Source organism: Barbus barbus, assembly GCF_936440315.1.
Source record: "Barbus barbus genome assembly, chromosome: 20".
Taxonomy (NCBI): domain Eukaryota; kingdom Metazoa; phylum Chordata; class Actinopteri; order Cypriniformes; family Cyprinidae; genus Barbus; species Barbus barbus.
This window is the reverse complement of record NC_136748.1, coordinates 6,468,991-6,484,770: the sequence shown is the minus strand read 5'-3', so window position 1 is coordinate 6,484,770 and position 15,780 is coordinate 6,468,991. Positions and strand designations below refer to the sequence as shown.

Here is a 15,780-nt window from a genome sequence, read left to right as displayed (position 1 = left end):
CTGTTCTTCCAGGAAGAATGCTGATTGTTTACTTGTGATACTAATGCTGCTGACTGTTGCAAAGAGAGCACTCCAGTCACTAAACAGGGTCCTCCGGCTTTCTGCTTCTCACAAGAGTTTGCGACAGCTGTTGTGGTGTTTTTTGAGTAGCACCCACCATGACTACCCTCAGGGTGTAAATTTGGGTAGTGCTGCATATTTGCCCAACATTTATGCTTCTATGCCAAATCCACTGCTATCTCTTTAGGTATTTGGCAAGAGCTTTTCCAAGATGCCATCAGATGTGACAAATGTACGACAAACATCATCCAGACGTTTTTCCCTCGTGCTCATCTGTGGAAAATTACTGCCTTGTGTTTGTTTTGCTCTGTTTTTTTTTTTTTATAGGTCCATGGAAAAGACAGAGGAGAAGTAGTATGAAAAAAAGAAACAGAATGGATTTATAAATAGAAATGTATATTATTTTAACATGCATGGCCTAAAATCATGTCTGAAAGGAACATTGTTGGGAGCTAAGCAAGCTATAAAAACAATGCTTGAAACACGGATGATGAGTTTTTTACTTATACAGTACTTCAAAAGTGAATGGCTACCGAAGCTTTCAAAAGCATAAAAAGTACCAGAAGTAAAGACGTCTTACTATGAAACTTTACATCATAATTAATTATCAATTTTGATTTCCCACCTGTTTAAATCTGAGGTATTCATGATGCATGCAAGAACTTTGGCATAGTTTTTGTGTATATCTTGAATGAGAGTAACCTAATGTTCAGTCCTTTACAGTGTTACAAACCCTTGTCACCGTTGTGGTAATATTTTCTGATACGGAAATGGTTCTTAATAATGATGAAGAAATGAATAGCCTATGTACTTAGACAGGATCTGATGAGGTATGTTTTTGTTCTCATCTTTGTTTACAGAAAGGTATTCTACTCTGAAAGCTTGTTTGTGTGCTTCTAAGGGATTAATGAAATATGACAAATGTTCCTTATTATTATGGTAAACCCATAATAATAGTATCACCTGTCTAACAATATTTATATCGGAACATTATACCCATAATTGAAAATTTAGCTTTTTCAATGGCTTGTTAATGTCCATTAGTGCGATAATGCTCTTTTAGAGTTGGTGTCACTACAAGAGCCATTAGGCCATCCACATGAAAAAGCATTGATAAACAACCATGAAACCTTTATTTACATATGAGCGTAAATGGAAAGTACAGTAAGTACAGTGTGTAAATATCAAACAGGCATCTAAAGTAAAGATCTCTTTGACATAGTGAGATTTGCTTTTTGCAAGGTTGTATTCTACAGTGCAACTCAATAAAGAGTTGGCTTGTGTCTTGGCTTGAACTGGATGAAATTCAATAACGTGTCGTTTGTAGTGTTGGGCGATATGGTCATTTTTCATATCGTCATATCGCCAGCCTGTGAGATCGCCGATATCATATCTATTTGGCGATTTTGAACTGCGCGTGCGAGAGAGCCTGGAAGTACCAATAACCGAAATAATATACTTTCAAACATACTGAAAAGCTAACATGTTAAATATAAAAATATTTAAAAGAGCTAGTTCATATTCGGATACAGCAGTCATACAGGACCGCACGTCCTACTGTGACAAGTTTGCCGCATCGACGCATTTTGGCTGAGTGTTACAAGTTATCGGTCTAAAAATCAGTCAAGGTGAAAATCAAAAATAGTTTGTGCTGGACATAAACGAACTTGATAAAGCTAAAGGTATTTTAAAGGCTTCTTCACTTTCCGCGTTCCGTTCGGTCTCACAAAATTGCCTGAACTCGGACGGGGTGCGCGACTGTCCACGAGTCCTCTTGATGCCGAAAATGACATAATAAGTGAAGTGACATTCATTGAAGTGAAGTGAAGTGACATTCAGCCAAGTATGGTGACCCATACTCGGAATTCGTGCTCTGCATTTAACCCATCCAACGTGCACACACACAGCAGTGAACACACACACACCGTGAACATACACCCGGAGCAGTGGGCAGCCATTTTATGCTGCAGCGCCCGGGGAGCAGTTGGGGGTTCGGTGCCTTGCTCAAGGGCACCTCAGTCGTGGTATTGAGGGTGGAGAGAGCGCTGGACATTCACTCCCCCCACCTACAATTCCTGCCGGCCGGAGACTCGAACCCGCAACCTTCGGATTACAAGTCCGACTCTCTAACCATTAGGCCACGACTTTCCCAAATAAGGACAGTGTGTGGGCTTGGACGGCCGAAGTATACTTTGGCCTTGATCCTCATTTGCGCATGTGTGTGTAGTGCGGCACTGAGGTGAAATAGCGGGGCAATTTGATAGCCCAATAATAATAGGCTGTCTAACAATAATAATAATAATAATAGTTGTATACATTAATAGAAGAATGAGCCTAATATCGTCTTGACTATCTCTGACTATCATCGATACACGATATTGTCATCTATCGGCACAACCCTTGTCGTATCACATGGGTTATGAAGTAATTATCAGTGTGATTAACACTTTCTTCTTACAGGGGACATTATCTTCAATGCCAAAGACCCAGAACTGCCCCCAGACTTTATCTTCGGAGAGGATGCTGACTTCCTGCCTGAACCATCAGAACTCCCGGTGCGTATTACAATTATAATAATTATATGACGTCATTACCCTGTATTCTAAATATAGAGAATTTTAGATGAATACAGTATCTCACAGAAGTGAGTACACCCCTCACATTTTTGTAAATATTTTATTATATCTTTTCATGTCACAACACTGAAGAAATTACACTTTGCTTCAATGTAAAGTAGTGAGTGTACAGCTTGTATAACATTGTAAATTTGCTGTCCCCTCAAAATAACTCAACACACAGCCATTAATGTCTAAACCGCTGGCCACAAAAGCGAGTACACCCCTAAGTGAAAATGTCCAAATTGGGCCCAATTAGCCATTTTCTCTCCCCGGTGTCATGTGACTCGTTAGTGTTACAAGGTCTCAGGTGTGAATGGGGAGCAGATGTGTTAAATTTGGTGTTATCGTTCTTACTCTCTCATACTGGTCACTGGAAGTTCAACATGGCACCTCATGGTAAGGAACTCTCTGAGGATCTGAAAAAAGGTATTGTTGCTCTACATAAAGATGGTGAAGGCTATAAGAAGATTGCCAAGACCCTGAAACTGAGCTGCAGCACGGTGGCGAAGACCATACAGCAGCTTAACAGGACAGGTTCCACTCAGAACAGGCCTTGCTATGGTCGACCAAAGAAGTTGAGTGCACGTGCTCAGCGTCATATCCAGAGGTTGTGTTTGGGAAATAGACGTATGAGTGCTGCCAGCATTGCTGCAGAGGTTGAAGGGGTGGGGGGTCAGCCTGTCTTTGCTCAGACCATACGCCGCACACTGCATCAAATTGGTCTGCATGGCTGTCGTCCCAGAAGGAAACCTCTTCTAAAGATGATGCACAAGAAAGCCCGCAAACAGTTTGCTTAAGACAAGTAGACTAAGGACATGGATTACTGGAACCATGTCCTGTGGTCTGATGAGACCAAGATAAACTTATTTGGTTCAGATGGTGTCAAGCATATGTGGCGGCAACCAGGTGAGGAGTACAAAGACAAGTGCGTCTTGCCTACAGTCAAGCATGGTGGTGGGAGTGTCATGGTCTGGGGCTGCATGAATGCTGCCGGCACTGGGGAGCTACAGTTCATTGAGGGAACCATGAAAGCCAACATGTACTGTGACATACTGAAGCAGAGACTGGGCCGCAGGGCAGTATTCCAACATGATAACGACCCCAAACACACCTCCAAGACGACCACTGCCTTGCTAAAGAAGCTGAGGGTAAAGGTGATGGACTGGCCAAGCATGTCCCCAGACCTAAACCCTATTGAGCATCTGTGGGGCATCCTCAAACGGAAGGTGGAGGAGCGCAAGGTCTCTAACATTCACCAGCTCTGTGATGTCGTCATGGAGGAGTGGAAGAGGACTCCAGTGGCAACCTGTGAAGCTCTGGTGAACTCCATGCCCAAGAGGGTTAAGGCAGTGCTGGAAAATAATGGCGCCACACAAAATATTGACACTTTGACACAATTTGGACATTTTCACTTAGGGGTGTACTAACATTTGTGGCCAGCGGTTTAGACATTAATGGCTGTGTGTTGAGTTATTTTGAGGGGACAGCAAATTTACACTGTTATACAAGCTGTACACTCACTACTTTACATTGTAGCAAAGTGTCATTTCTTCAGTGTTGTCACATGAAAAGATATAATAAAATACCTGTATTTACAAAAATGTGAGGGGTGTACTCACTTCTGTGAGATACTGTATTATGTTATGGAACAGTAGTTTAGTAGACTAAATATACAAATGTTATCGCATTTTTGGATTTATAAATAGTTATAAAGAGTTATATGAATGTGCAAAATTATAAAAGTTTTTTTTTTTTTTTTTTTTCAACATTAAAACAACACCCATGCAAGATGATGCATTCATTTTAGATCTTCTCTGTACAGAGAGACCAAATTTAGCTAAATCTGACAAATGTAAATAGTCTTGTTTTAGTGAAGTGTCTGTGCTTGCTTTAGGGTCACTCTTACCCCCCCATGAAAAATTCTCTCAAATCTCCAGTGAACCAAAAATGTGGTAGCTGCAGGCTAAACTCGGTTGTTCAGAAAAACAATGGCTCTGTTATTATTGAATATCTTTGAAGTAGCAGTGCAACAGAGCTTTCAGCTGTTTTGTCTTCTTTTAGTGCGGTTAGTTAAATCAGATGGCTGGTATCGATGTGCGTGGTCGACTCAGCAGCCAAATTTGACCCGGGGGGCTTCCAGTGTTCTGAAGAGACAGTGTTGGTGAATTACATAAGTCTTGCGTCTGCGCTTAAAAGTGTCCTCCTTCTAGTGCCGATTTTAGGATTGCACAATTATCAACAGAGGCAGTACTGCTGCAGAACACTCTCAAAAACAACCATCCAGATAGGAAACTCACTAGGCTTTGAAACAGTCATTTGTTCATTTTTTTTTTTTTTTTTTTTAATAAATGTTGGTTTGTTTTTTGTTAGGGTTAGGGGGTTAGGAATATCATTTTTGGCATAAAAGAGCCACTGTGTTTTTCTACACAAACAGTGTGCCACATGCTTAGCATTTGTGTATTCTTTATGGGGTTAGATTTGTTTAATTTTCAAATAAATAGATTATGATCCTCAAATAAATGTGGAGAGTTTCAATACTTAAATTAAGTTCACAAATAAATAAACTAAAATTTTCAAAGAAAAACTGATGGTATTTATTTTGGCTGTAGCTAGAACGTGCTTCGATTGTTCAAAGCAGTGTGTTGTTATCTGATTGGCTGAAGTGCATTGGTTATTTGTGTATTTGTGTGCACATCTTGACGTTAGAAATGTTTCAAAATCTAAAGAAGTATGTGGTAATTCATAAATGCAGGAATCAATCCACTTCCTGTGATCAGGGTTATTGTAGTTAACTATAATAACCATAAAATACATAAACAAATCTTACTTGGAAATAAAAATCAACTTAAAAAAAAAAAAAAAAATGTATATATATATTTATTAACTTTAAAGTTATATATTTTCATTGATCTATTTATTTGCAGATTGTAACCTAATTGTTTTGGAAATATGCAACAAATCTAATCCCATAGTTATTCTATTCTATTCTATTCTATTCTATTCTATTCTATTCAGGCTAAATTTACTGGCATCTCATATGGGCCCACCAGATTCCTCTTGTGGTGTGTTAAATTACTCTGAATTCTCATTATTATTGAGAATTCATCGTATGGGTTTGTTCCTTAGAGATGATGTTTGCAAGGGAGACAGAGTTTGTGCAAGACATACCCTCCTCATACCCTGATTGCTTAAAGCTGTCCTCCAGGCTATTTTTAATAGGAACGGAATGAAAAAATCCCGTGCTTATGTCAGAGTCTGTGAGACGGTGACTATTGCTCACTGTCTCTTGAATGCAGCTGAAAACATAAGGGGGGAAGCACCTCTGTGCTGCCAAGGCTGCACTCTGCCCATGTGTTTGCTTTGTGTTTTAGCTTCTTCGTTATGGTGTGTATGTGTGTGCAGCCATCCGGTTTCTTTTCCATGGATGTTTTCTTATGTTGGTTTGCAGCCAGCCTCCCTCTGTCTTGTTCTTTATCCTGTTTATTCTGCACTAAGCTGGATTTTTCTTTTATATGTAACCAAACATGAATGATCCAAAATGCCTGGGGATATTAAGATGCCACATCATAGGCAAACATAATGTCTAAAAACAGGTATACATTTGTTGTATATGTTCTTATTCTGATTTGTTCATCTTATTTGCTTTCGTCTTTCCCAGACGGTTCTGCTGCTTTAATTGAGCTGTCAGTGCGTGCCATGCAAACTGATCATTTTCACATTGGCATGTGAGAGACTCAAGATCAACAATAACCTCTTGTGCCCGGATCGTTCACACCTCAATATGCAGCTGTGTTCCAAAATCTAGCGAGCTGACTTGCTGTCTACTGTCTATAGACATATTCGTTTTGCGAGACCCAGGGTGGCCTTGCAATTTGTTGTAAATGGCAGAGCAGTAGAATAATGAAATTGTTCTGTTTAGTTGTGATATATTATGCACGTTTGTGAAAAAATGTAGTTTAAATAGGTTTTGTATTTAAGGATGTTAGCATGCTGCTCCGCTAACGACAAAAAACTGTTATGTTTAATAATTCAGATTTTCACATCACCAGCGCTCAGATGCTGGACACAGGCTTGTTTTCTAGTTACATGGAATATTGCAGAGATTTCACACTGCTTTGAGGAATTTCTGATGTCTCAGCAAAACCTGGGGTTGTTTACACTCCGTCACAAATATTATTAGCTGCTAACCACCATTTAGTTTCCATGGCTTGAATGGTGGGTTTACGTGAACTGCTGACACCAGAAGATTTACTAGGGTGTGAAAAGAAATGTTACAAGAGTGTTTTCATCATTTCTAATTTTAAAGTCAATTAATGAAGGTAATTTTTTTAAGTTTTTCAATTAAAACACTCATAAATTTTATCATAAAAAAGAAATGGTTCATTCAGAAGTGAACAACTTATGTTCCAAACTAGTATGGTTTTCTTTTTCCATGGATCACAGAAGGAAATATTTGGCAGTGTGAAGCCTAAAGATTTCAAAATATGTACAAACATATTTTTTTTATTAATGTTTTAATTTATACAGTTCTGTTGTGCAGCATCTTAAAATACGTTTTGCTGTAGCTAAATTGTATTTTCATTTTTATAACAATTCAAAATCTTGATTAAATTGTTAAAGCTTATTCATTAGATGTCATTTTGATGATAAATTTGTATTCAATCAAAAAACTCTGAATCCAGAAAACAAATAAATGAAACACAAAATTTAGGGTAAAATGAAAATGGATTTCACGTTGCTTAGTGTGATGCACAGACCAAATGTAGCTTGTATTTGTTTGTGTACATTAAAGGGGTCATCAGATGCCCATTTTCCACAAGTTGATATGATTCCTTAGGGTCTTAATGAAAAGTCTATAACATACTTTGGTTAAAAATTCTCAATGGTAGTGTAAAAAACACCCTGTCAAAATCAGCTCTGTTTTCAGAATGCTGTTCTAGTCCATATTGCTTTAAATGCTAGTGAGCTCTGCTGACTCCGCCCCTCTTTTCCGTGGAGTGACGAGCAGACCATAGATATGTGTAGGACCCTATTCGACCGCTCCAGATACGTTGACGCTCAGCCATCTCACATTCACCATAATAATCAATGAATATTCAAAGATATACAGTACAAGCGTATAACTTGCTGTTGTAGACGCACACAGTCAATGCACTCAAAGATTTGCAGACCGTTCCAAAAATGGCAGATGGCTTACATATCACGGCCCATAGAAACAGTTGATAATGAGGCATCTAGGTATATATATATATCTATGGAGCATACTAAACTTGCTAACTAGCATATTATTAGGAAAGGCGATTTGCAAAGATTCATAAAAACCCTTATACTCACTTCTTCTGTAGCTGGATCACGAATGATTCAGGCGAACATTTATGTAGATCGGGGATCGGCACATTCCCTTCAAAATTAAAGTAACGTTAATCCTCTGCCTTCAGCAGCTCAGATGTCATGAGTAAATGATTAGTATATTCATTATTACATACAGCGTGTTTACGGAAGCGGTTGTGGGATTCATCGGGAAACTAGCGGATGATACCGTGGAAAAAAAGACTATTAGAACGTTTCCCAACCAGAAGCCGTGGGTGGATAAAACCATCCGCGACGCTCTGAGATCTCGCACCCCTGCCTACAACACGGGACTTGCGTCGGGGGACATGGAACCATACAAGGCTGCATCATACAAAGGCGGTGAAAGAGGCGAAGCAGCGCTACGGGAGAAAACTAGAGTCACAGCTCCAACAGAGTGACTCTAGGACTCTAGGAGCCTGTGGCAGGGATTAAGGACAATTACGGACTATAAAACACCAACAACCGGTATGACGAACGTGGACGCGACTCTGGCAGACGAGCTGAACACCTTCTATGCTCGCTTCGAAGCTGCAGCTAAAGCCGCTAGCAATGCTAATGCTAACGACGCTAACGGCTACAGACAGGAAGACTCTGCCAGTACCGGAAACGCGTTCATCATCTCCGAGCATGACGTGAGGAGAGCCTTCAAGAGAGTGAACACCAGGAAAGCAGCAGGACCAGACGGCATCTCAGGTCGTATTCTCAGAGCCTGCGCAGACCAGCTAGCACCTGTGTTCACAGAGATATTCAACATCTCTTTATCTCAGTCGGTGATCCCCACATGCTTCAAAGAGTCCATCATTGTTCCTGTCCCGAAGAAACCTCATCCTGCTTCTCTCAATGACTATCGCCCTGTAGCCCTCACCTCAGTAGTGATGAAGTGCTTTGAACGCCTGGTCAGAGACTTCATCATTTCTTCACTACCGGACACACTCGACCCACTACAGTTTGCATACCGCCAGAACCGTTCCACAGACGATGCAATCTCACATCTCCTCCACACATCACTTACTCACCTGGACACTAGGAAAGGGAATTATGTTAAAATGCTCTTCATCGACTACAGCTCTGCATTTAATACCATAATTCCCTCCACACTCACCACCAAGCTGGAGCACCTGGGACTCAGCTCATCAATGTGTCAGTGGATCTCCAATTTTCTGACTGGCAGACCACAGGCAGTAAGGATGGGCGGACATGTCTCAGCCTCACTCACTCTCAGCACTGGAGCCCCCCAGGGTTGTGTTCTGAGCCCCCTGCTGTACTCTTTGTACACCCACGACTGCGTGGCCACTACCAACTCCACCGTCATCATCAAGTTTGCTGACGACACTGTCGTGATGGGCCTGATCACCAACAATGATGAGTCGGCCTACCTAGAGGAGATTGTAAATCTGGAGAACTGGTGCCAGAGGAACAATCTCCTCCTGAACGTCAGCAAGACAAAGGAGCTGATAGTGGACTTTAGTACAAAGCAGGAGAGGAACTACCAGACCCCCATCATCAATACCTCGGTGTTCACATCACGCAGGACCTGTCATGGTCCTGTCACATCAACACCGTGGTGAAAAAGACCCGGCAACGTCTCTACCACCTCAGACGCTTGAGAGACTTCAGACTGCCCTCTAAAGTGCTCAGGAATTTCTACTCCTGTACCATAGAGAGCATCTTGACGGGAAACATCACAACCTGGTTTGGAAACAGCACCATGCAGGACAGACGAGCTCTACAGAGGGTGGTGCGATCAGCTGAGCGCATCATCCGCACCGAACTCCCTGACCTGCACTCAATCTACAGCAAGCGGTGCTGGACCAAGGCCAGGAAGATCGTAAAGGACCTCAGCCATCCCAACAATGGACTGTTCTCTCTGTTACGGTCTGGGAAGCGATTCCGCTCCCTGAAGACCAACACAGAGAGACTGAGGAGGAGCTTCTTCCCGCAGGCGATAAGGTCTCTCAATCACACCATCACACAGGAGTAATATCTTTGAAACATTGACATTGACTGGACAATCATGGACACATTCATGCAATACATATTTATATATCTGAACCATTGCACATGTCACTTCATAAGTCACTTTAACGTTTCATAAGTCACTTTTGCATTGCCACTTTAAAAATTTTATATATATATACATATATATATATATATATATATATGCCCTTATTTGTACAGTTTATTTACTAGTTAAATTTATTTTCTTTTGTATTTCTTCTTATTAATTTTTTTTTTTTAAGGTCACTGGCTGCCGTACAAGCATTTCACTGCATATCGTACTGTGTATGACTGTGTATGTGACAAATAAAATTTGAATTTGAATTTGAATTTGAACAACTAAACACTTCAATCGCTTAATCGGAGACATCTTGTCTTCCCCTGCACTGGAGTCGACGCAATGATGGACTGATGACAGCTCACTCAGGTCGGGTCTAAGACAGGCTTGTCAGTCAACTATCATGGGAGCAGTCTGTACAGAACTACATCATTCTGACAGGGTTTCTCAGAACAGCCTGATTTAAGAAATAGGATTTTAAAATAGGGATTTAAAAAAAACACTGGGTGGATTTTTAGCATTAAAAAGGATAGATGTGTACACACGCTTCTAACACATTTATGTTCAAACAACTTGTAAAGTGAATGTTGCATCCGATGACCCCTTTAAAATATTGTGCATAAAGACAAGGCATTAGTGATCTGTTACAAGATACACAAAGACAAAATCCATTTGATGCCATTGGTGTTAAACTAATGTGCACAAATGCACACTGTAAACAGTACAGATGTTCTGATGCTTCTTTGTAATTTGCTTTTAGGATTGGCATTGTAATTTATTATCCTCAAATACGGGCAGACATTACTTATTACATTTTGACTAGGCAGAGATTGTGTTGATACCACAGAGATCACAAGTTTGATTTGGCTAGATGTGAAAGCACTGCATGAAATAAAATATGACTCAGCTAGCTCCAAACAGCTCTGTAGCAATTTCATTCAGATGCTTTTCATTCAAATAACAGTCAGCACAGGGAAGCTCAAGCCTTGTCACGTTCATGGATGAAGGTCAAAGAGTGCACTACGGTGCAGACATCTATGCCATATACAATTTTAGAAAGAACGAAGAGTCAGAATTTGTGAAAAAAAAAATAATTAGGTCACTCGTCAAAAATCAATGGGAGAAATTGTATGATTCAATAGGATGGCTGTAGGAAAAGATGTCCTGGAAAGAGACAATGATACATGATACATGCTGTAATGCATTTGGCAAATGCTTTCATCCAGAGTATATTGCATTGCATTCAGTGCTGTATTCAATGCTGTTAGATTTTATTGATGATATTAAATTTTGGTCTTAACCCATTTAAATAGACTGGAGGACATACAGTTTTGTATTGAAATTGACCACTGAGTGGGCATTAATTGTGTGAAAACTTAAAAACATATGCATTAAAATAAGGTTTTTACAATTGTAATTCAGTTTGTCCATAGCTGGAGAACCATAACGAGACTAGCCACAGCCAAGTAGACCAGGGGTGTCAAACTCAGTTCCTGGAGGGCTGCAGCCCTGCAGAGTTTAGTTCCAATCCTGCTCCAACACACATACCATGTAGTTTTCAAATTAGCCTGACGGACGTGATTAGCTGGATCAGGTGTGTTTAATTAGGGTTGGAGCTAAACTCTGCAGGGCTGTGGCCCTCCATGAACTGAGGTTGACATCCCTGATATAAATAAATATCTAAAAATATCTCTCCCAGTATGTTTTGGTAAGATGATTGATGCTAAGTTTTATGATCAAAGCTCTGTATTTTTAATTGCGGGGGCAAATTATTTAACGCAACGCAATACAGTAATGATTGAGAAATGTACAAATAAGCATTCTTCAAAAGTTTTAGTAATCAAATAAATGTATTGCTTCAGTCCAGCAAATGTTCATCTTGAAATATTGGTAACAATATAAAAGTTATTCTTATGCTTACTTTATAAAATCATTAAAGATTTCACAGCAACAAGACACATGTACCACAGCCTGAAGGTGGACATTTTTTGAATTATGAAACATGTAACTTGTTTATGCAACACAATACAGTCATGATAACAGATTACCATGTTATTTTCATGGTATATGCAAAAAAAAAAAAACTATGGCATTGTCATAATACCATGTGCATATCAATCAATCCTTGCCACTTGCCAAACTTAAAGGTTGAACAGCATTTATCTTTTTTTTCACCTTCTCACACTGTGAGTTTAGTTTAAGAAAATTAATAAAAATTATATTCCTTACTGTTTTATTATGTTTTTGAGGCTTACCCATATTAGGAAAGGGATGAAACAAAAATAAACATTTGTAAACCCCAGACAGAATCGAACTCAGGTCACCCACACGTGTAGGCGCACATGTACCACTAGGGGTGGGCGATATGGGAAAAATATCATATCACGATTTTTTATAGAAATATCACGATTCACGATTTTTATCCCGATTCTTTGTTAGTTTTACTATTTTGGTTTTACAAGTTGTCTGAGCATTACAGCCAAACTAGAAAGACAAAGATGCATGGCAGATATTTAGGCCAAAGTGGGTGAAGATAAAAAATCTTTGTCATTATTTTATTTTTCTTATTAAAAAATAAGAACAAAGATACACATTACAAATACACATACTATACAAATAAAACAAACAGTGCTTTATTTTCAGGTACAATAGGTGTATTTAGCAGAGCATTCAATGAAATTGAATGAACAAATATAAAAATAAAACACTACATAGACTGATTCCTAAAGCAACTGTATTAAAGTTTTTCGGTCAAGAATAGTGAGTGATTTTTACTCTTTTGCGTTTTGTTGTTTTGTTAACGTTAAATGAATAGTTCCCCCACAAATTAATATTCTGTCATCTGTCTGTCAATTCTGTCATAATGTTTTATTTTTATATCATCATTTACTCAAAAGTTGTTTAAAACCTGAATGAGTTTCTTTCTTCTGCTGAACATAAATGCTATTTTGAAGAAGGTGGAAAACCAAACAGTTGCTGGTCCTCAGTGACTTCCATAGGATTTTTCTTTCCTACTATCAAAGTCAATGTAGACCAGCAACTGTTTGGTTTTCCACTGAGTAAATAATGACAGAAATTCAATTTTAGGGTGAACTATCCCTTTAATGACAGTCGACAGCATGTTTAGTGTCCTGTCCCTTTAAGAGCTGCACGCATCTAATAAACAGTACAGGAACGCATCCGTTTCTCTCTTAACTATTTACTTTCATTTTAGAGATAACCAACTCAGTCTGTATGTAAACCTTGTGTGTTTTGACAGTATTAGCGCAAAATATAACTTAGTTGAGTAATCAGGCGCTGTTAGACAGGCGTTTTAGTGCGCGTGCTTCAGGTGTATGTGCTCAGAATAAGCGCACGTCAGACCAGCGCGCGAATTAAACATTTAACCAGCAAGGCTTGTATGCAAATAATGTACTTTTGCGATCGCGAATAAGTGCAGTGTCCTGTCAGAGTAACTCTACTGCTGTATGTCGTGTTGTACAGTATATAGAGACGGAGGCGCCAGAACTGTATTTGACAATGTGCGCGGTAGCGCGATACTACGATATTTCTTCAAAAGCAGATCGTGGAGACATTTTTATCGTCCACGATCAAAAATCGTCATATCGCACACCCCTATGTACCACCCACCAGGTCGCATCTCTGGCCTCCCTGTTTTATTCATTTGTTGCCATTTCTCTGTCTTTATCTCTGTTGGCATGTCTGCAAAACTGCAGTCTCTCTGTTCTGTCTAGCACAGCTGTCTTTCTCTCACATGGAGTTTTGCTTATCTGACTCTAACTCAGATGGTATGCATCTGGGTATATGCCTGTACGCCAACATAAGAGGACAGGTTTCATACGTTCTGTATTATATACAGTGCTTACAGCAGTGGTCTCAAACTCAATTCCTGGAGGGCCGCAGCTCTGCAGAGTTTAGCTCCAACCAGCTCCAAATCACACCTGTTAGGAAGTTTCAAGTAATCATGAAGACCTTGATTAGCTGGATTAGTTGTGTTTGATTGAGGTTGGAGCTAAACTGTGCAGAGCTGTGGCCCTCCAGGAATTGAGTTTGAGACCAATGCTGTAGACTAATGTAACATTGACCCAAAGTGATTCAGCATGCTGTGAAGAGGGCCAAGAAGGATACTTTATTCCAGTCTTACTTCATTTCTATAACCAGACCGTTCTCTTGCACAACTTGGTGGAAAATGTATGATTAAGTGACAGTGCTTCCCTGAATGTACCTCTGGGATCAGGAAGCCAGATCTCTATTAGACACTACAAGCTAAAATTATATTTTTTTCACTTTATCTATTTGCTTCTGTAGATTTTACTTACAATAAAATAGCAATCCTACGACTGAAAAATACAATGTTTTGTTGTAAATAAATTATATTTTCATTTGATAACATTTTAAAATCTGACTAAATTGTTAATGTTTTATTAACTCATTTAATTAGACATTATTTTTGATGATAATTTTGTATTCGAATAAAAGAAAAAAAAAAACCTCTAAATCCAGAAAAAATACAATGAAAAATTTTGGTTCAGACCAAAATGTAACTTGAATTTGTTTGTGTACATTAAAATATGGTGCATAAAGACAAGGCATCAGTGATCTGTTACAAGATACACAAGAACCAGTGATATTTGATGCCATTGGTGTTAAATGTGCATAAATTCAAATAAGACTAAAAAAAATGCAACACAATACACCATAAACAGTAGAGATGTCCTGATGCTTCTTTGTAATTTAATATCCTCAATACGGCACACATTACTTAACATTATGACTAGGCAGAGATTGGGTTTATTCCACAGAGATCACAAGTTTGATTTGGCTAGCTGTGAAAGCAAAATTAGTTATTTCTCATGCACTGTGGCATCTCCACTTCAGTACCCCTTACACACCAGGGGGTTTGTTCATGTAAAATTGTGCCTGATTTTATGCACCCTTTTATACCTAAAAACATTATAAAAATACAAAATTCTGCCTGTTGAGTGTTGACAGTATATTCTGATTTATGGAGTGATTAAAAAGAGATATCCATATTCACCTCTGTAAGAACTATAATGTGCCAACAAAATAAAACAATATTCAGATTTCTGTTCTTGAAATGTAAGCAGATTAGTGCGTATTTAATTAGAAAATGCCTAATTTTCATAATTAAAGCTGCAGTGCGTAAGTTTTGCCTCTTTGTCGCCATCTCTGTTTGAAAACCTGGAATTGCAGCTCTGTGCGTATTATCTTCCGTGCGTGGGGTTGTACTCCGGCATTAATGTTAACAACATCAGCATTGCGTGACAATGAGTATAGTGTGTATTAGCTTGTAGATTTCTATTTCTGTACAGTCTAATCTAACTGTCATGACATTCGAATTTCATATTAAGAAATTCTTTTAACCCAAAAAGCAAACTATGCTCCCTTCGAACTGGTTGTCTTTAAAGGGATACTCCACACAAAATGCTAATTTTGTCATTAATCACTTACCCCCATGTCGTTCCAAACCCGTAAAAACTTACTGATGACAGGGAAGGCATCCAAAATGGCGTTACGCTGACACAGAGAGACAGAGAGGGGACGAATTGTTGAATAAATGTCGTTATTTTTATTTTCTTTGCATACAAAAAGTATTCTCGTCGCTTCATAAAATTCAAATTGAACTACTGATGGCAGATGGACTATTCTGACAATGCTTTTCATACTTTTCTG

The 15,780-nt window shown here is 39.1% G+C and overlaps 1 protein-coding gene across 1 annotated transcript in view; it reads left to right on the top strand.

Annotated features, from left to right (window-relative positions):
- LOC306886578 (BRISC and BRCA1-A complex member 2) overlaps window positions 1–15,780 on the top strand; it is a 90,859-nt gene that overhangs the window by 11,679 nt on the left and 63,400 nt on the right. The window contains exon 4 of the mRNA XM_079443788.1: window positions 2,521–2,615. Within this exon, the coding sequence (XP_079299914.1) occupies window positions 2,521–2,615 (95 nt within the window). The remainder of the gene's footprint in view (window positions 1–2,520; window positions 2,616–15,780) is intronic.